This window comes from Manacus candei, unplaced genomic scaffold, assembly GCF_025592945.1.
Source record: "Manacus candei isolate 608988 ecotype Guabito, Panama unplaced genomic scaffold, ASM2559294v1 h1tg000009l, whole genome shotgun sequence".
NCBI lineage: Eukaryota > Metazoa > Chordata > Aves > Passeriformes > Pipridae > Manacus > Manacus candei.
The window spans coordinates 5389359-5411756 of record NW_026138057.1 but is presented as its reverse complement, the minus strand read 5'-3'; the positions used below and the strand labels follow the sequence as shown (position 1 = coordinate 5411756).

Sequence of the window (22398 nt, the reverse complement as noted above, 5' to 3'; positions counted from 1 at the left end):
TGATGTACATAGAGCAGTACAAAAACACAAAAGGAAGTTTTGGAAGGTATTCTCCAGGAATTGAAGCTGATAATACTTGGAAGCTGTATCTTGTAAGGGACATTACTATGGAAAAGATATACAATGGTTTTTTTTAAACCTGTAGGTAAGTTACAGGACTGTGTAGGATCTATGTATTTTGTTACAGGACTATGTAGATCTGTAGATTTTCGTGTGAAGTTCTACAGATGCACTCTATAGTTTGGGGGGGGGGGGATATAATTTGTGAGAAATCTTGAATTGACTCTTTTGGCTTCAACAAATATCTTTTCACTTACATCCTACAAAGAGTGAGCATATGGCAAGAATAGAAAGAAAAATTCGGAATCCTTTTGAACCAACAGATAAAAATCCAATCCTCTGAGTTTTATACGTTTTGGCATAGTTGCGACATTATCAAGGATGCACATTTTCAAGGACGTGCATTCTCTCCTGCTTTACTTTGCGTGCCTGGCTCGGCTGGCTGTAGATGGCAGGATCTTTGGGGGGGGAGGGCCCCGCCTTGTGGGAAGCTGTGAAAAGTGCATTTCAAAGTTAAATTAATTTAGTAATTATTTATGTTTCATTTTAAAGTTAAATCACTGTAGTCTGAAAGGACTTGAGACAGAGACCCGGGCAGACCCCGCGTCCTGCGCTGCCGCTCCCCGGTGCGGCCGAGCGGGAGCGCCCTCGCACCGCGCAGGGACGAGCCGGGGTCCTGGGCTTGGTGCCGGGCTCCGCGATGGGACACAAAGGCTCCTTTGAGGAATTCGGGAGCTCCGCGGCCGCCCCGTATAATCCCCGGTTCGAGCGGTGCCCCCCGGCCCGGGAACCGAACAGGCTCCGAGCCCGAGGGCCGGGACGGGGGTCCCGATCCCGGTCCCGGCCTCCCCTCGCCCCGCCCACCTATCACCTCATTGGCCGGCCGGCCTCCGCCGCCGCCGCTGATTGGCGGTTCCGCGCGACCCTCATTTGCATGCGGCGGTGCAGCCGCGCCGGGGAAGTTGCGCCGGAGCCGCGGCCGCGCTCCCGTCCCGCCCCGCCGGACCCTCCGCAGCCCTTCCCGAGGCTGGAGATGCCCCAGCGCAGCCTCCCGCCGGGATGGAGGTAGCCGGACCCTCGAGGAGGGCTCCTTCCCGCTCTGCCGCCGCTCCTCCCGCGCCGCTGGTGGCTCGATAGGGCTCTGCCCCAGCCTCACCTTTCGCGCTGCGCTGCCGGTTGGCTTTAACCCGTCTTTTCCTATGGCTGGGATATACAGCTCTACTCTGAAGACCCTGGAGGATTTGACTTTGGACTCTGGTTATGGGGCAGGGGATTCCTGCAGGTCCCTTAGTCTCTCCTCTTCCAAGTCCAACTCCCAAGCCTTCACCTCTTCTCAGCACAGAGGCAACTGGTGGTACTACTCGGGCTCCATGAACAGTAGGAATAACAGCTGGGATACTGTGAACACCGTTCTGCCGGAGGACCCCGAGGTCGCAGATATCTTCTCCAAGTGCCCTAAGTTGCCGGATCTAGAGGAATACCCGTGGACTGATGAAGACATCGGCAGGATCCTTCGCAAAGGGAAGGGAGATGGCCATGGCAGGACCTTTTCCCAGGAAGCTGTCAGGAGGCTCTCGCAGCTGCTCCGGCGCGCCCTGATCAGGATCTCCAGGGAGGCTCAGCGGCTCAGCGTGATGCACTCCAAATGCACCAGGTTCGAGGTGCAAAGCGCCATCAAGCTCATCCAGAGCTGGTCCCTGTCGGAAAGCTGCGTCTTGGCCACCGTCAAGGCGCTGTCCCTGTACAGCATGAGCGCAGGAGACGGGCTGAGGAAAGGGAAGTCTGCCAGGTGTGGCCTCACCTTCTCGGTGGGGAGGTTTTTCAGGTGGATGGTGGACACGAGGATCTCGGTGAGGATCCACGAGTACGCGGCCATCTCCCTGACGGCTTGCATGGAGAACCTCGTGGAAGAGATTAAGGGTAGGGTTTTGGCAAGTCAGAGCCCGGATGGTGGAGGGGAGATCTCGGCCGAAGTCCTGGAGATGGTTATCAACAACGACGCGGAACTTTGGGGAGTGTTGCAACCTTACGAGCATCTCATCTGTGGGAAAAACGCGAATGGTAAGACCCAGCTTTTACGATTTGTTGTCTTCATACCAGCGAACTTTACAGTAAAATCCTTGATCTCTATGGACTCAGTGGTTTCCTTGGCTTTTCTTGCCATCTGGATTGCATCTTGGTCGTGGTTTGTGTGTGCGCAAAGCGGGCACGGCGGCTTTACCAGGCAAGAATGATCCTGCTCTATTCTTAAGATGTCCCAGCTTATAAAAGGCAAGAAGCTGTGGGAAACCAAACCCTGTTGTCCTAACAAACATCTGACTTTCTACCAGCTGCTGTTTTGAGCATTTTTTACTCTTAACTGGCGTGTAAACCTCTTTCTCTGTAACCGTAAGATGAAATGTGCTCTAGAAGCTGCTCTTCAGAAAATACCACTGTCGCTTTTAGATAAAATTTCTATTATAGTGAGTGTCTTGCAGCTTCATCTTAAAGATGCCGTTCCCACATACAGCCTGGAGAGGGAAAACAACATTCAATCTTTTTTCTTTGGAGTAGTAAAATTCAGTTTCTGAGCTCAAACTCGTAACTACGTGTTACTTGGGCTTCCTTCTAGTTCAGCAGAGCTGTGTTGTCTTGTGCAGTAAACATGAGCTTGTGCTTGGCTTGCCAAAGTGAGTATGTAGGACGGTGCCTCAGTAATGAGAATAACACGATGTTAAGGTACTTACCCCTGTAATTTCTTTGGAAAGCAAAGGTTTTGAGCACTTAAGCAAATAAGCAGATAGAGGAATGTTGGCATCTTCCTACAAGACCGAGGAGCAGTTTGGAAGGCTTAACTGTGACGGTTCTGTTTATTTTGCACTGTCACACTGAGGAATGCCACGTTTTTCTGTGGAAAATTCAGGGAAACTTGGACTTTAGGAAGCTATTTAGAGTACCACCCACAGCTTCAGGACTTTCTCTGGCCACATCCTTATGGTCGATTATTCCATGCTTAACACCTTAATGGTTTAACTCTAAAACCAAGCGGCTTGGTCTTTTCAGAAGATAATCTCATAGCGAGAGACAAATGAAGGAGAGACAACACCCCCTAGGTGAGTGTTAGCAAGGAAACAGTGTCGAAACAGGGCTGACTCACCTTCTCCTCCCTGGGTGCATTGATTTCCCGAGGTTATCCCGTACCCAAGCAATAATGTCGCGATTCAGATCACGGGTAGATAAGTGCAGTGAGTGTCCCCTGGCTCAAATTCCAAGGTAAGAGACCTCCTGCCGTTAAGGGTGCTCACAAAACCCCTCCTGTGCACTTTATCTGCCCTCCCTCCGCTGGCAGTGTCACTAAATGTTTGTGAAATAAATGTGAAGAGCCCTTTGGGATGTTCTCTTGGCACCGTTTCAGGGTAGAGCTGTAACTTTCAAAGTCAAACAGAGACTCTACATTTTTAACTCCGAGCTCAGGGATGACTAGAGAGGTATGAGGATGTCCTGTCTGCCAAAACACTTGTAATTCTTTGTTTATCCTGGGAATGTGTGTCACCTGTCCAAAAAGAGGACTTGTTTCCCCTTATTTAGGGAAGCTGGAGTGAAATATTGTGCTTCTGTGAACTAAAATATACATTTTTTTGGTGTTCTCTGCTCAGTGCTTTTGCCACGCAAGTTCTGTGTGTAAAATGGAGAGGAAAAGTCAGTCCCTTTTTTTTTTATTTCTTAAGAGAAATCTCCTTGGAAAAAGTGCAGGGAGTGAATGGATGCTGGTGTTCAATGGAAAGAAGGGTGACTGTGCAGGGAAACGCTTATAAATATTCAAAACACCAAATGGTCAGTTCTGATAACGCTCCTCCAGTGCAAAGCCAGGCAGGCAGTGGCCACAGAAGGATTGGCTTCTGTTGCCTCTTTTGTTGTTCCTGCCTTTCAGATCAATTCTGTCAATAATTGGATGCATTTTTTAAGTCTGGAAATTGAATAAAACCGCACATGAAGGCATCCTGTGATTTTCTGTGACAGTCTGTCACTAGTATTTTACCTGACACAAGTCACTGAATCTTCTAAATGGCTTTTCTTGCAGTTGTAAGGCCACAAATGGTTTTATATGGATGCAAAAAAGCTTGAAATAACTTCTTTCTTCTTCTCCCTGTAGGAATTGTAAATGAGTAGCATTCACATCATTCTCTGCAGTGCTTTCAAGTGATCTTGCTTTTTACATTAATTTGAATCTGAAGTAGATCTGGTGGTGAAATAGCTGGATTTATTCCTGTTTAAGGACAGGAAAACTTGCTTTGCTGTCACTTTTGCTTCTTTTCTAGTAAGAGCATTTTAGTGGAGGACTCATAAATTGCATGTTTGGCATGTGTGTGTTGGGGTTTTTGTTTATAGCCCTGAGTTCGATGTCAGAGATAAAGAGCACTTAAGAGGTTCAGGTCTAACTCCAGTCAAGCATTGCAATCTTGGGATGAAATCCATGGCGGTGTCCTATGCAGGAGATTATCATAATGGACATTTCTGGCATTATGATCTATGGAATACCATTTTCATTATTAGATCAGGATAGCCTGCTGCTTTGGAGTCAAAGAAATAGTAAGTAAATACATAAATCTTCCTAAATTCTCAAGAGACTGAGCTTTAGCCCTGTGTTTCTTCAGTGACTAATCTCCCATCAAAGACCAGAGTCCACTCACTGGTCTCGAGGCTTTGGAGTAATATTATGTATTATAACAAATGTGTTTTAATCAACACCTGGTGTGTGAAGGGTAAAGTTTAAAACTCTAGGTGCTTAAGGGGGAATTTTAATATTTTTTTTAATAAATAATAATCTGTGGCTCGCTTATTTATTTGCCCTTTCTGTGAAGCTGTTCTTTAATCAACTTTCTGCTGCCTCTATGAGATGTTTTGTGCTGTCAGTGTGAGTTCTGTGGAACGAGGAATGTTCTCTGAGCTTGTGGCCTTAAGGAGTTCTGCCAAGCCTCTGGGTGTGTTGATGTCTCCAAGGACTAAGTCTTTTTAGGCAGAGTCTAGGTGGGCTGATGCAAAAATAATGCAGTGCAAGCTGGAAAGAAAATGAAAGAAAAGCAGCAAAAATTATAAGCAGCTACTGAAGAATGTGGCTACTGGAAGGTAAAAAAACCCCAAACTTGTGTAAACTGAAACACATTTTATTTTCTATTTTTAATTACATAGAGATGTGTAATATGCAGCTCAAGTAGAGAATGCACCCAAGTAGTTTCACAGGGATTTTAAGTCATGCTAGTTTGGAATATTAGTCTATTAATTTAAAATGTTCGTTGAGAGATGAGTTGAAATATGAACTTACCTTGGAATCACGATTTTTTTCCTTGCCCTGCTTATGTTTGGTGCTTGTTTCTTTAGAATTTGAACTATCAGCACTGCAAATACGTTTTGCTATTATTGCCCTATTAACTAGAGCACTTAGATTGTATTTAACTATCTGGCTGTGGCCAAACACCCCTGTGACTGCCAGTACACCTGCTGTGCTGTTTAATGCATCAGCACATCCTGGTGCTCTGCAGATACAAGTGTTGACAGATGTTTTTGCTAAAAAAAAAATAAGGTGGGGTTGGAATTTAATTTGATAACACTGTTTGTCCATGTACCTCTCAACCTAAACACTTGAAGTTCTCCCTGGATGAACTAATCCAGAAACAAGCCTGCTCAGCTGACGAGGAGCAGAAACATGAGCCTGAAATAAGCTCTATTTATGTCTTAAGGCATTTTTCTTAGCAAGGGGTTGAGGGGAGAAACGTGTAACATTTCCTTGGAGTGAGAGGGAATGGGTTGGACTCAATAAAATTAAATTTTCTTCTCTAAACGTTGCCACACATCAAACATGGACTTGAGATTTAGTGTCACTAAGCACACTTTCTTTTATATTTCTCATTGCACTAATACAGGTTAAAAATTATAGCCAGTTTTAAAATTGAGGGTAATTAGTAAAAATAAATAATTAAGGATTTTTAAAGCTATGCCAATCTAAAAATTCCTTTTTGTAGTTGTCAAAATGGTCTGAAATAAAGTTATTTCAGCGTAGTTGTGGTATTGTACTGAAATCCAGCATGAGCAAAAATAATGACACTTCAAGAAGTAGAATGTCCTTTTGTTATCGGAGCTGAACAAACTGGTGTGCTCATCAAGAGCCTCATCAATTTTAATAAGCTATCAGCTCCACAACTATTGAGGAAAGCAGTACATGGTAGAATGGGTGGACTTTTGGGAAGAGAGCTGTAAATGCAAAAAATAAACCAAGCTGAGGACAAATAGAGGGCTAGGACAATGATACTGCAGGTGGCTTGCCAGTTATTTAAGAAAAAAATAAATAACTCTGCATTCTGTTACTGTGTCTGAAGCAGGAGCTTAAAGCAGTTTTGGGATTCCTGGGCAGAAATGTAATAGACTTCTGTCCACATTTCCATGTTGGATGAGCTGGTTGTAGCTATGATCCTACTCAAATTATGGCTTCATCCACCTGTGGACCCCCAAATACCTTGTGTGCTTCCACTCCTCCACAGTCAAGAGCTTGGATTTATATCCACAAACCCCCAGGGATTAAGTATTAATGCTCACCTCTCCTACAGACACAAACCACCAGTTGCTTCTTTGCAGTTGTCTGTATTTTAGTTGTACATTTTATGTTAAGGTATAGCTCAAGTAAGGCTAAAATGTCTATTTTTTTCCCCCCTTATAATCAGTTTTCTGTGTCTATATTTTTTTTTTTAGTGATAGTAAAGGAAAACTTCATTAATGAAGTAATGGTGCTGTCATAAATTTATCCTTCATATTGCTGATATTACTCCATGGCAATAAAATTTGTGTCCTTTCAATTCAGTTGGCTAAACAGCTGAAACTCCCTTGGTGTATAATTACCAAATGCTGATTATATTTGGATTTTTAGGGGAATTGGGGTTGGTGGCAGCTTAACCCCATGAAACTGAGGAGCTGGGCCTGTGAGTGAGGGATCTTTTGGAGAGAAAACTCTGTGACCTGTTGTGTCCAGACTGAAGTGTCTTGTTACTGCCGAAGCCAAGGGTTTGAACTGAGTGAATTCTTTTGGGACCAGCACAGGATTTTATCCTTGGTGTGTAAACCCCTAAGTTATAACAGTTTTGGTGTTTGGCTCATTGGTTTATTTATTTTTCAGATGAAAAATGATGCTACTTTAGCTCAAACTTTGGCAGTGATTGGATATTTGGGGTGCTCTGGCGTGTTGTTTAGTGTGTGTCTGTCAGCAGAAAATGAGGAATGAGCTCTGGGTGTTCATATTCTTAATAATAAAATATTTTTTGAAATCTAAACTCATCTGGGGAGAGTTGATGGTTGTCAATGAACTTCCCTAACGGATCTCTAGCTTTCCACACTGCCTCCTCTTCCTTGAGATCAGCACTCACCCAGAGCATGGATATCATATATATTTTGACTGTTTTGACATCTTAATCCTACCTAATTTGGGGCTATTCCAAAATTCAGTGCACCAGTAACACAGGGTAGTGGTAAATTTTGAATAAATTGTGTTTTGATAGTGGGGTGAAATGATGATCTTTTTACTCTGAAAAATCTTGTTTGGGTATTAATGTTTTCATGTTGTAATACTTGTTTCTGCTGATGTACCTGGTATGATTCAATTCCTCCAGTTAGGGGTCCACTTAAAGTTTTTTTTTAATCTGTTGGATTTTTTCTGTCCCTCTCCCATACTTGGTGTTGTAATGGTTTGCAACAACTCAGAGGAAACACTGAAGTTTATAAAATCCTCTGCAGGAAACATAAGTAAAGTCCTGGAAATACTTCTTTACAATGGACTATAAAATTCACTTAATACACAATTACCAAGTTGCAGAGTTGGGCTTAGGACTCAACACTTAATTAACTTCAGAAAGAACTGAAGCTCCAAAGTGCACTTGGGAGCTTATACCAAAAATCTTAGTGTTGAACTAGAAGTAGGTTTTTAAAAAGAAATCATTTTGCAACAATGCAAGAAAATGGAAAAATAAATCCAAAGATAACATTAATCTTGTAATCTTCACGAAGTTGTATTTTTTTAAAGACCAATACATTTTACTTTTTCTTGAGCAATTTGCCCATTGTGCCAGTGGAATTCAAATGAGGAGAAACAGAGGATTCTAAGCACAATAAACCCACTGGATACCCAACAATGCCCAGCAAATCCCTCACTGTCTTTATCTTCTGAATGGTTGGAAACAAGAGAGGAATAATTATCTGTTTACATTTTAGTTCTTGTTTTGCATTTGGTCAGTGCTAAGCTTTTCAAGTCAATATATATGTAAAATGTATATATTTATAAACATTTTTCCATTGTTTATGATGCAGGACTTTGCAGTTTTATACACTGGACATTAAGGAAAACCTCTCTCCCTGACTAAGTTCTGCTCCACCAGAGCAGGAGAAAATGTCCATTTGCTCTTGTTGAGCAGTGAGAATTTAGGCTGACGAACAAAAGAATGAACACAATCATTTCTGATGATTTTCTTGTTTTAATGGGATTAATTTACATGCTATTTTGAACCTAAGTGCCCAACATGACATTTGGTTAAATCCAGGCAAGCCTGAGGCAACAGTAAATCCAGCACAATGATGGATTCATGCTTTCTTAATTTACAAATTGGGGCCAAAGTACTTCAACAGAACTCTTGATTCTTTTCCTTCCAGAAGAGGAGATAGATTTAATATGTGGTGGACTTTGAGAGCATCTAAGTCTATTTAAGGATTCCAGGTTGTGAATTTATCACAGAATACCAGGTTGGAAGGTTCATCTGGTCCAACCTTTCAAGTATTTGAGTGAAGAGAACCTTTTAAGTGGAGTTGCAGGACTTGTGCCAAGAAAGCAATAATAGAAAGAAGATGCACCAAATGCTGAAAGGTTTGGTCCTTTGACCCCAACACATCCAGACTTGCCTTCTGACTCTGCTCACAGGCTGGGCTGGATCTGGGAGCTCATCCTGGTCCTCAGGAAATGTTTGGGAGCAGAGGGTGACTTGGAGAGCTTGGCAAGGGGAGCAAGGAGAGACCAGTGATGGGCAGGGCACAACTGAGGTGGTTTGTCAACCTGTAATTAAAGTGTCTGCCTGTACCCTGCAAGGGTGGTGGCTGCACTTTTGTGAGCCTGGGATATGTGGGGTGGAATTAATAGTGTGGAAGTAACTTCTGAGGAGAAGGAATGCTGTGACTGTACTGTCTTCAGGAGTGGACACAGGGGATCAGTTGTTTTAATTCGAGTTAAATGGAATTCTGAGCTGTAAAATCCTTGTCTGTTAAAACCTCCTTGTTATGTGTTACTTGCAGATGAAAGAGCCTCAGAATTGTAAACTTCTCCTCATTTGCTCCAGACCTGTTACTTAATGATGTGATTTTATTAACTCTAGTCCAACTGATGCTGTTTGTGGAGGAGTTGTTGGGATTGGTCTTTGCTGTGACCTTAACATGAAACATTTCCTTGAAAAGGGTGTTCAACAGAGCTGAGACTTTGGACCATAACCTTGGGAGCATCTTTAAATCAGGTCACAGGGATTGCTGTCAATGCACTTCCCTCCTTCCTGTGGACCAAGCAAAAAGTGTTTGGTGTTCTTTGTGTGGGTTTGACCCAGACACTCATAGGTCAGTTGTGCACCGAGCACTTGTCCATCTTGTTCTGGTTGTTTAGTTACTACACGTGGACCATTTCTTTCTTAAAACCTGTGTGATGTTCACAGGGCTACTTAAACTGCTTCTCATCCGAACTGAGCAAACTACCAGCTCCTGCAGTGCCAGAGAGGCCTGTCAGGGCTGCATTTTGCTCTCCCTGTCCAAAAATGAAGAAGCAAAAAAGAGGAAAACAGCGGAAAATGTGCTTAAGCAATTTCTGTAGGTTTTGTGTAGTGACACTAAAATGCTTGAGATGATTAGGAGTGTTTGTGGTATAATCATGGGATAGAGACAAAGAACTGAAGCCAAATAAACATTTCAGACCAGCTTTTCAGTTCGTGGATGTAAATTTATAACAACTGATAAATTTTCTGTGGGGCTGTAAAAGATCAAAGTAAATGTTGTTTATGATTTTTCAGGGATGAGAGGAAAGGAACACTACAGAAGACATAATCTGCTTGTCCCAGTCTTTAGTGTTTATAACATTACAGTCCATGTTGGGTAATTCTGTTCCTTGAATTTCTGTCCCAATTTGCAGCCTGTTGCCTGAGTCCTGGAGAATAAAGAAGGGAATATGACTGTGTGTTTACACTGGGATTTGTACATTAAAAAAATAAACATGTAGAGGCATAATTATCTATTATTTTCTTGATCCTGTATAGCTCTGGTTTTTCTCTTGATTAGTTCCAAGTTGACAGTGAATAGAGTTTCTTCTAATATTTACATTTTATTGTTTGTGAATAAAGCACACGACTGTTTCAGCTGAAGGGCAAGAGTTGAGTGTTGGCAAACAGCTAAAGCAGGGAATCAGGCCAGTTTTGCCTCATATTTTCTTCAAACTGGTTGTATTTTTGATGTTTTAATAGAATTTAGTAGCAGTTTCTTGTTTGCATGTTTTGTTTAAATAGCTACTCAGTGTTCCATGTGTGGCAAAACTAGTAGACGAAAACACAAACTTGATTTTTGAGTTGCTTTTAGACAGTCAACTCATCTTTGATTCCTCTTGGATTTTTAATCTGAAATAGGGTTTTGGCCTTTCCTGATGGATGAGGAAATGGTACTGGGATGCTGCTGGGGCTGGAGGAGCAGGGATGGGAGCAGGTGTGGTGGTTTTGTAGCAGGTAGAGAGCACCCTCTGTGTACCATCAGCCAGAGTGTTGACGTCAGAGGTGTCTTTTTGGAGTGTTTTTTATTGTGGGCTGAGTTTGGGAAGAATCGGTGACAGGAGTGATGAGAAATGGTGCACTTGGCAGTGTTGGACTCTGATCTTGGAGGACTTTTCCAACCTAAATGATCCAATGACTCCATGATTAATGGACTGGTGAATGCCCTAAACTTGTCCTTAAAAGGTTGTGAGGTTCCTTTTTATTTCTTTCCCAATTTTTGTGCAATTTCCTGAGATAACACCACAGGTCTAACCAAAACACTTAAGGATGGATGCTTGTTATAATAGTATAAGAGATAACATTCAACCAAAGAGCAGAAATATATATATATCTCCACCCCCACAGAGGAAATACATTTCATTATATATGTTATCTTCCCTCCACCCCCCACCCTGTTTAATGCTCAGCTTGCACTGGCAGCTTTGTTTAGTCTAGAGATCATAAAAATCGCTCCAGAGTTGAATTGATACAGCTTTATTATGTTCTTAGCATGGTTTCTGGTGCTTTTAAGTTGTTATATTAAATTTATAAGGTGCCTTCGGATATTTTCACTCAAGGGATACTTTAACTTAGAGGGGAGGGAAGAAGATCAGAAACTACAATAGCAACCAAGACACATTATTATCTTTATTGTTGGTTTTAATAACCATTTAATTCTATTGTCAATATATAAAGACTTTTAAAGTGTTTCTTTCCAGGAAGTGTTATGAAAATTTCTCTGTTTTGTCAGTATATGTGGAAATTTTGGCTTCAGTGAGTATCAGTTTTGTTTGAACTGAAAAGATGTTTGGGGGTGATGACAGTAAGATCATCAAGTAGAAAATTTGTTGGAATTGTTGTCAATGCTGTTACTGAAAGAAGCTCAGAATCCACATGGGAAGTGCTGCTTACCTTCAAGTTTTAACCTTGCTGGAGCCAAAGGAATAATTTCCCTTAGATTTAATAGGGGACTGATCAGTTATTGCTTATCAGAAAAAACACGGATTCTTTCTGAAGCAGTTGCCTGGTCTGAAAGCACTTGGGTTGAGGCCACATGTTTGTCTGAGGTAGTTTTGTTTTAGTACTTTGCAATAAATTTAGGAGCTTTACACCTTGAGGTGGGAGAAGCTTTGATGGTGACCCTTCATTCCATGGAAAGCCTGAATGTCCTCATATATGGGAGGGAGCAGGGGGGATTTAAAGCATCTGTGCACTGAGGTAGTTTTGTAGCTGTGCTGGTGAGTGTGAGGAGGGTGACTGGTGTGCTTTTATTAATATTATTCCTTTGAAAAAGTGTGGCCTTCCTCCTGCCACTCCCTCCAGCTCTGTTCTCACAGGGCAGTGCCAGGTGCAAAGTCTCTTATTAAAGCCACTCGAGGAAGATTCATGCTTAACACTACGTTTGTCAATGGAAAACAACCCTGGAATTGTTTCTGGCACCTTTTCCCTGTGTGTGTATTCTTGGGTCTCATGTTTTTTTGCAGACATGTGGAAATGCAGCTTTCATTGTAGGTTGTTTTGTGCCACGTTGTATACGCTGCACATCCCTAAATTTGGGGAGGGGACTGTGTTCTGTTGTTTTTAAACAGTCTCAGTGACCTGCTGGAATTGTGTGATAAAACTGTGTGAATTTTCTCTACCTCCACAGCAGTTCAGAGGATCATTTTCCTTTTATAGTATGTGTTAAGGCTGTGTGATTGTGGTTTTTCACGTTCACTGCAGAAGGCCAGAGCTCCCCTAAGGCGAGCACAACTTACAAATTCCAATGAATATAATTTATTAGCATGAAGGTAATTCTTGCCACACAACCAAGCCTTAGATAATGCAGAAGTTATGGCAGAAGATACTAAGCTGGCACAGGGCATTTGGCCTTCCACTGTCTGCAGAGCCCACACTCCAATTTTCTGCTGTTGCCATGGGCTGCAGACTCAGACAGGAAATCATGGTAGGATGGGAAAGGGTCCAAAATATACACAGCTAGTATAAGGTTTGCAGTTAAAAGAGAGCCAGAGAACAGGCTATCTGTTCTCCTGAACAGGCAGGGCAAAGCAAAGCTGCCTTGTGTGTGCCTTCAATGTCTTTTTATATTTTATATGCTCATTTTTTAAAAGCTGGAATTTTTTCCATGTAAAGTAACGTGTGTAACTTCAAATGGTCCATTTATATACCAGGGGCCTGATTCAACCCTCACTTAATTGGTTGTGCTGGGCTAAAAGGAGAGTAAAGCAGCAGAGAACTGGGTCCCTGGCACATGTGGAGGAACCATAGAGAGCTTTGGGCATGTCAGACAAAAGAACACCTCCTGCCTCTGCTTCCCTGGGCTCATTTTGGGAGTTTGGTTTTATTTTCAGGGAGGATTTTCACAGATTCTGTGTGTTAGTTAAACATCTAGAGCTCAGAGTGTATGTGTATGATCCACCAAGTGACAGGGATGCAGAAGCTGTTTGGCTTGTGGAGCTGGCTCAGTTTTTAGCTCTGGTTAGATCATAGGGTCACTTATCCATGTATTTTCTTAGGTTGAAACAGGGGATACTGGAGTGATTTGCTTTGGAGAGCAAACAGTTTTCTTATCTGTCTATGAGAGATAAGCACAATAATCTGTGTGTAATGAACTGCACAGTTTGCAAAGCTCTCAGTGTGTCTGAAGAGCAGTGTCTGACTGGGCAGCTTATGCTCCCTTGACATATAGGGGGACTGGAGAATTTCTCCATCAGTTTCCAATTTCATTTTTGTAGAGAAGATGCTCCTTTACTAAAAAATAATAACAAAACAATACCGAGGACATATTCAGGATGGACAGAATAGGAGCTCAGCAAACCTCTTGTGGCAAAAAAAGCTGATTTAAAACTTTTTCTCCCAGGCCCATCTGTGGTTTTTAATTCTGATTGAAGGGGACCATACAAGAGGGTTGTTTGTTCTCCAGGTATTTTCCAACCATAGCTGTTTTTTGGCTATGTAGTCCCTTTTCAGCTGCTTGAAAGAATGGAACTGTGAACAGGAGGAAGGTGAAGGCTACAGTGCCAAATATTGCTGGATGCAGTGGTGATGTCTGTCAAGAAGGAGACTAGAGATACCAATTAATCCCATTTAGAAATCAAATAACTTGGGTAGCATTTAACCCTGGGTCTGGGATCAGTGAGTGAGGAGTCTATTCCATGACCCCATACCTTCTAGTAACTGCTGCTTTTCCCTGTGTAATATCTCAAAAAGACTTGATGCTTTTTTATTTTTTATTTTCTTTCAATCTGATTGGAGACAATTGTCAAATGGTAAACTGTCTCAGCCAAGCCACCTGCCCGAATCCTCAGCAGAGCATTGTATTTCTGAAAGAGCATTCTAGTGAAACATCCTCATTCTGAAAAGTTTGGGCTGATTCTCCAGTAAAAGAAGTGATCCAAAAAGCTGCTGATGATTTCCATGTGAACACTGCCAAGTATTTCTCTGATGAGAGTGCATAACAAAGAAGTGCTCGAGTGATTGAGTAAGGCTGATTGGAACAATCTGGGGTGGCTTACAGCTCTTTCTGATATTCCACAATGGTGGGAAGCTACTGTCACTTGTATTTTCAATCTGTATTTTGCTTGGAGGTACGAGATCTTTTGTTGTCAGCTCCCTTGAGCCAGTTATGGAGGGAGAGACACAATATTTCTTTAAAATATTCATGGAGCTTGCATGGGTTGGCTGCAGCTGAATGTCACCCACAGTGATTTCTAGAAGACAACAGGAGTTTTATGTGATTTATCTTAATTAGGGATTGATGGACACATTCTAGTTTGACTTTTGGATCTGAATATGGATCTGCATTAATAATCATCTGCTCTCCTAGCCTTGCTTCTTGCTCAGCTGCTACTGAGGAGCTTGCTATGGGAATATCTGTAAAAATATATAGTATTTTATAGGACTGGTTCATCTGAGGACACTTTTCTGTTGTTCAGGGACAGCAGGTTATTCTCTGCTTGTTCTGTGATGAACAGCACGAGCTTTAGGAGACTCATGTGGGAGTGATTTCTTCTACTTTTTGTGATTTTGCTGTTGAAATTAAGCAGGTCATATAAAGCAGCTGCTTATTTTGGAACAAAATCAGCATAACACATTAAAGAACCCATTAATCACTGAGCTTGACCTTCAGTTATTATTTTAAAAAACTTACTGCATCTATTGTGCATTTCAGAAGGCCAGGAATCCTGAGATGTATGTTATGTATTCAGATCTACAGGTTAAGAGCATCAAAATAAGTTGTTATAAGGAGTAAAGCAAAATGGATCCCTGTTGAAGTATTGGCTCTATTTATTCATTTTTAGGAGTAGAAGGAGGCTGTATATAAATACCTGCACAAGGAAAACTGAACTCTTATTGTGTTCCACAGTTGCCATGTATAAATTTTTGTCCTGGACTAGTGGCTTCTTCACTTTGTTCAATCTCGCCGACACAAAAGTTCTCACTTTCCTAAAAGTCTTTTTGAGGGGGTAAGGTACATAAACCAGCTTCTCCTTCTTTTCTCCCCTCAAATCCCAGTGCTTATTTTACAAGAGAATTTATTCTGTGTTTAAACTCCTGAGTTCCTTGGCAATGTCTTTCTTATATATCCTCTGTGTAGCTGTAATGGTTTGAGAACTTACTACATTATAGTCACATCTACTTGTTGCAGAGATTTTCTGAGTACTGTGAGCAAATGCATCAACCATTAAAACCTAGATTAGTTTTGAGATGGAGGAAAGGATCAGTAGATAACTTCTCAAAAAGATTGAATGATCTGGTGAGAAACCTGCTCTGTAATTATTTAATAACACAATTTTCTGTTCCTGCAGAGCAAAATGGAATCATAACCACAGGACCAAGGGTTCATTCAGCTTTTAAGGAGTGTTCTCAACCAGCATTTTTCACTTTATTGGGAGGGTACAGTCAGCTTTGTGTGGTCGTTAATATATAGTAGTTCATAAAACTGGCAGCCTTAATTGGCTAGAAGGGTGAGTAGAAGCATGAGGTGAACCAGAATGAGATCTCTTGGGCTCCAAGTTGTGCCTCCTCTTAAAACACTCCTGGCTTGGCACACTGAGGAGCTGAGAGCAATGTAGTCTTAATTTTGGTTGAATAATGGCATTCATGGAGCTATGCTAATGAGCTGCATTCTGCTGCCTGTCCTGCACATTGTGGACTGCACTCTGAGCTTACTTCACATCTCTAACGCTTTCCTTCTGTCTTGAGCCGCACTGATGTAATGGGTCCGGATCTGCCCTCGGTGCACTGCCTTTCCCACAACTGTTGTGCAGCAATCACACAGCTGTTCACTGATTATTATTTTCTTTCCCAATTGGCTGCTTTGGGACAGATTATTCTTTGGCCTCGACTTCCTAATGCAAGTAATCAGTAACAACATTCAGGCAGGGGTGTTGAAGGCATTAAGAATTGCTTGAGTATTTGGGTCTGCTGAAAATATTCAGGCCTTTAATGAATATTTGGTTTATTTTTGTGGGAGGGGAATTATGTGCTTCTTCCCTGCCTTTGCCCCTCTCTTTTCCTCAGCTTATGACAAGCTAAGACAAAAGCAGCACTTTAAAAAGGAATGGAGTGTTTTATGTAGATTATCTTGTAGGGTGTTTTTAGATACATGCTCTGTTATATTGAACATCCCCCTGACATCAGGGAAGTTGCATGGGCTTGATAGTTTTGGGGTTTATTGGGTATTTTTAGGTATTTTTGATTCATTCATTGTGAAAGCTCTGTGAGCTTATGAATTAGACACAAGAAAGGGTAGGAGGAGGAATATAAATGAACACTTTGGGAGCTGGAACTCTTGGCTGTATTGCATAGCTGCTTGGTCACCTTAGAATCACTGAAATGCTGGTTGGGATGAGCTCCTGGAGGTTGCCTAGTCCAATCTCCCACCTCTATGTGGGCTCCTGCCAGAACTAGATCGGGTAAGAGGTGGCTTTGCATCTCTAAATCTGGGAAACATTCATGTGGTAGATCTCACAAGCCCATCTGAGCAACCTGCTTGCTTTTTAGTGAAGAAGTTTCTCCTAATATCCAGCCTGAGACTCCTAAACCAGAGTTTGTGGTGCATTGTGTGCTGCTCCTGAGAAGAATTTGACTCCATAATTTTTGTAGCTATCCTTCAAATAGTTGTAGGTTTCTCTTAAATTGGCCTTCATGTCCTCGAAGCCAGACACGACAAGCCCAGCTCCCCCACCCTCACCTTGAAGGCCCTGATCTGCAGGTCTCTGACCATTTTTGGGCAGAGACCATCTGCTGCTCTCTCTGCAGCTTACACACACCCCTCTTGAACTGAGCAGCCTAAAATAGTGTTACCCACAAACCTGCTGAGGCTGTTTAGGGCTTTATTAAGCGATATGGACCCCAGGATCAGCTGCTGCCTTCTCTGATCATTATCATTCTGCCCAATTAATGTGCACACAACACAGTCCCGCATATTATGTGGTGCACTGTGATCTTGGCCTCACCTTGAGTGCAGAAAGGCCTTTCTGGTTGTGGAAACTGTTGAATTCTGCCCAGGTGGCTGCAGGGAAGCAGTGGCCGAGTTCCAGAGAGGAGGAGGCAGCAATCCAGAGGCCCTCTCCAAAGCGTTTGGCAGTCCCACATCTTCTAACTCCTGTGGTTCTGAGCTGCTGGATAACTTCTGGGCCATGTGATTTTTCTCCCTCTCTGTGTCTCTGTTTTTAATTTACATTTTAAAGGTGTCAGTAGCTTCCTTTAACATTTTGTAGAGTCTCTAAAGTTCAGGGAAGGAAAGAACTTCACAAACAAGTGTTACATCACCTGTGATCCCACATTTGTATGAGAACCCTGTGGCAAAGGCAGGGATGAGCCCAGACCAACTGGGTCCAGCCTGACCACTGATGGACTCTGGCAATACCAAGACATGTTCCTTTCCAGCAAAGTCCTGCACTCGACAGACTGCAGTGAGCAAAGTTGTGGCTTTGTGTGCAGTGAAAAAACTATGGGAAAATAGAGGTTTCAAAGGCAGAATTTTAATTCTGCCAGAGTGTGAAACAGAGACATCCCTTTGCTCTAGGGAGTCTCCAGAGAGAAATTACTTCATCCCTAGGGACTGAGCTACTTGCTACCACAAACGAGGATTCTTGAGTTGCCTTGTAGCCGTTGGTACAGTCAAAACTATTTCTGATGTTTAAAAATAATGAAACGAAACAGAAAGGGGAAAAAAGCACCCCAGTGCAAAACCACCAAAAAACTCCCCCAAAACCCAAGAAAAATCCCTGAAGTTTTCCTTGTGGCAGTCAAATATTACTACACATTTCTTGCAGACTCTCTCCACTGAGTTAGAACCATGATGTATGTCAGTGTGTGACAATATCAGTATTTTCACTATCCAGACACTATCAAAATCAAGGGTTTGAAGTCTGGCTGTGAGGTTTGCCTCTGCCTGAGATCTGGTCTCATGTTTCAGTGGTTGTTTTCTTTCTTCTTTTCTTTCCTGTCCCCCTTCCCAGAGTTAAAGGCATAACCTGCCTGATCATTTTAAGCTTAGAAAATGGCCAAGTAGGATCTGTTGGTTATAGGAGACCCAGTTTTGTTGTCCTTTGTAACCTTAAAAAGGGCATCCAGTGATAACAGTCACTTACATGAATGGTGCCTAAAGGTACTTGGAGAATTGAGTCACTCTGCAAGTGGAGAACCGAGAATATTTTAATTTCTCTACCTACTGCATTGTGGAGCTTTCACAAACCAAAAACTCATTCAGTATTTCTTTGTAAATATGTGACTTTAAACGCTGGCTGCCCAGGAAAACAGGTACAGGATTATACCTTAGTCTTACGTAACCCTTAAAAACCAGAACGTCACCTATAAAAATTAAGACTAATAATACGTAAGTAAGCAGTTGAAGAGAATTTTATGCCAATTAAAATAGCAATGCTGGTGACTGTGCAAGTTTCAGCTTTTCTTCCATCTTTCCTTTATTTTGCTCGGAGGCTATAAACTTGAAAAGAGAGAGTGGGATGGAGAGCATGACACTGAAAGTTACTCTGTATTAACTTGTTCAACCCTTGAACAAAGCGTTTGACAAAACTCGAGCTTTTCAAGTGATTAGTAAAAACAACTGATAAGATTTGTAACTTTCTCTCCTGTGAAAATGTTGGGATTATGCTGAAGCTTTCCTCAAAGGGGCTAGATCCCATTAACCAGCAGTACCAGTTCTGGATGTGGAATTCCTTTGAGGCTGTCAGTACTAATGGAAAAGGAGTAGAGGCTTCTTTTTAACTTAAAACCTCTGGAAACATCAGCAGAGATAATGCTGACTAACAAGGTATAGGCTGCAAATATAGCCCAGAGAAGGATGTTCTCCTGCCTGGAGCGGTGTAACTAAATTGAGTTCGATGGTAGCAAGAGGAAACTTGCCCCGTACATACAAATTCATGTCTGTCTTTCTTTAATTGAAGTAAACCCCCTGTGAAATTGCTACCCAGAAATGACCTCACTGAGGCTGTTTGCTCAAGCTCTTGGCAATCAGTTTTGAATACTTAATGCAACACTGAGAAAGCAGAAAAAGGCTCTATAAGCTGGACAATAAACGAGGTGGTGGTGGTGTCTATTATACCAAAAAGCTCTGTAATTCTTCTCAGCTTTTAGCTTAAAAAAATGGTTAAAATAGTATTCTGATGTTGAATTTATTAGTTACACCCTGCCATGTGAAATCCAAAGGAATGGCTCTATGCAGAATGCTGAAATGCCAGAGGTTAATTGTGCCTTCAGTATTTCATATTAATCCAAGTAGCCATAGTGAGCTACTTAAATACAAACATTAGGGGGAAAGAAAATCCTGCCCTGCTCGAAGTCTGTTACTAGTGAGACTTTGAATTTAGGCAATTTCATGCATTTGGAGGTAGACTTTATTTTTCCTTCATCAGCTAAAATAATAATAAAGCTCGACTTGGTGTATTTATTTAATGAAACACAGGATCCCTGCCCCGATGGTTTTAATCAGTCCCCTCGCTATGTGGTAATTAGGGGTTCTCTCCCATGGCTCTGTTTTTACTTAACTTTCAGAATGTGTAGCCAGTTTAAGTTTCCAGAGATACTCGCAACTAATGTTGCCTCATTTACATGCAGATTATCCAGAGGGGACTCTTAAACACGCACTCACGTTACAGAAACGCAGCCGTTTTCAGTGCTTTCTTATTCAGGGAGCAGAAAATGTTATCTTTTGTCAGTAACTAATTCATTCCACTCGGCGGATGTGACCGGCTCTTTCATTCCTTGCACACAAGGATTCAGAAGCTGAAGGTGGCTGAGCGCCAGCTTTGCCGGGGATCCGATGTGCTGCTGGATCCAGCTCTGCTGATTTAGAAGCACATCCCTGAAATCGGCTTCATTTGCCGCGGATAAGCCCTGTGTGCATCACAGGTCGAGAAATGGCCTTTTTTTCTGACTAGACAGAGCACATCGGTGCTTCTCATCTTTATGTTTAATAACTACCTCCCTAAAAGTGACCTGGGAAATGTTATGTTTGTGTCTCCAACTGTACAGCTGGGTACCATTTGCTCCTGGCAGTTACAGCATCACTGGAGATGTGAGGAAGTGGAGCAAATATACAGCATTTAAAGCTCTCTAAAACAGCTTCCCTGCATAATGTGTGATGTTAAAATACTAGGTGGCAGTTTGGGCCAGTATAAAAGTTTTATTGGTGTGAGTTTGAGCCAGGCACATTATTCAGGAAGCCACTACCGAGTTTTCAAGTCATCTGAAACGTGTGCTAGTAAAAGCCTTTTATAAAGCAATACAACCCCATGCAAGCTCCCAGTCAGCTGTGTCCTGGGATTTACTGGTGGGATATTTGTGCTGGGAGCTGCTGGTTTGCACAGGTACTGTGCTTGTAAAGCCAGACATAAGGAGTGAACTTTTCCCAGTCTTTCCCGTTCCCAGCCTTTAGCAAAAGGGATTATGGAGAAACCACCTTTGCATTATGCTGACACCTATTAATTAAACCTTTCTCATTGCAGAACTGAGTCTTACTGCTAATTCCCTTCCCTTCCCAAGTATTAAGAGGGAATTTGTCAGGTTTTATCCAGCACGCTGTGTACTTACAACTGCAGTAGGATCAAAAATGTGTCTCTGGGTATCTGGTGTCTTTTCTACAAGCAGAAATATCAAAAAGCCTTCCCCAAAACATTGAAGGGATGAAGCTGAGGCAGTGGGGCTGGAGTGTGGGATTGCAAAGGAAAAAATTCTTTTATTGTGCATTTCAGAATAAATTAATATGAGAGTAAATTAATAAGGGATTAAAACATTTTGGTTGCAAATACAGTCAGTAGCTAGAGAGATTTGGGGTCAGAGCAGGAGGTGCTTAGCCAGGATCTCCTAAGTGTGGCTATACACCTAACTGGTTTTAAAGGTCTCAGGGACCATGACTGTGTGTAAAATATACCCCCTTCCCATTCCTTAGGGATCCTGATAATTGTGAAATGCCCTCATAGCAGAAATGCAGCACTAGGATGAAGGTATGTTGTGTTCAGAGTGGGATCTCTTGTTATTTGTCTGAGAAGCTGTTTAGATTCTGAGCTAACTAGGTCTTTCCAGGCTTCTTCAATCACGTCTTTGATCTGGTTTGACACTTTTCATTCTGTTGTAATTTTTTTTGTTGCAGTTCAGCTGTTCTTAATCACAACAGCTCATGAATTTGGTTATGTCCTTTAGCTCTGACTTTGAAAACGAGGGGGTTCATCTTTACAGTTTTATCATTAATAGCAAAATTAAGAAGTTGGTAATAACGTGTGCTTTAAATGGTTTCAATAGGAAAGCATTTTACAATGCTTACAAACCTGTTTCACTGGTACCAGTAACAGTCTACAAACAACAGCTTAACTTTAAACTTGTGCTTAGTAAATACAAAAGAATTCATATGTATATGAAAATATAATTTTCTGTTGTGAAGAAAATATGGATACATAAATTCTTCTGAAAACATGGTCTGCTCTTAGATGTTGTGGAAAACCTGTGGGTGAATAGTGCAGTTGGGAAACCAAGGAGGTAGTGATTGTAAAACAGATTGCTCAGAATTCTTCCTGTCTTTCACACTTCTCATGCAAAAAAAAAGGGAAGGATGACCAAGAATGACAATTATGAGCAAACATTGGGGAAGCCAGCACTGAATGGATTTACTGTAGTTAGTTCTGTAGTAGCATCCCATGAGGAGCACATCAGTGAGCAGGGGGGATTAGGGATGTCTCCTGCTTTCCAAATGAAGGATCAGATATTATTCCTGCTTTTATGGTGTCTAGTTGGTCTGTTGTTAATACTTAATCATTGGGTGCAATCAAAATGTTTGCAAATCTCTCCAAGTTTGTCCATGTTGTCCATTCTAGTGAATGTAGGAATATATAGAAGATTGTGGGAGAATAAATATGACAAGGTATAGCTGAGGCTTGAAAACATGAGACCTGCATTCCCTGCTGGTGTTGTTCTGTGGGAAAAGGAAAGCAGATCCTTTATGAAAATAAAAACACCTGTGGGATAGATTTCCTTGTATTCCAGTATCTTTTTTTTTTCCTAGTGAAGCTTGACTTTATTTAATCTTAAT

At 41.9% G+C, this 22398-nt stretch overlaps 1 protein-coding gene across 1 annotated transcript in view; it reads left to right on the top strand.

Annotated features, from left to right (window-relative positions):
- Positions 1-946: 946 nt before the first annotated feature.
- ABTB2 (ankyrin repeat and BTB domain containing 2) overlaps positions 947-22398 on the top strand; it is a 116218-nt gene continuing 94766 nt past the window's right edge. Inside the window, exon 1 of the mRNA XM_051776621.1 lies at positions 947-2121. Within this exon, the coding sequence (XP_051632581.1) occupies positions 1260-2121 (862 nt within the window). The 5' untranslated portion in view covers positions 947-1259. The remainder of the gene's footprint in view (positions 2122-22398) is intronic.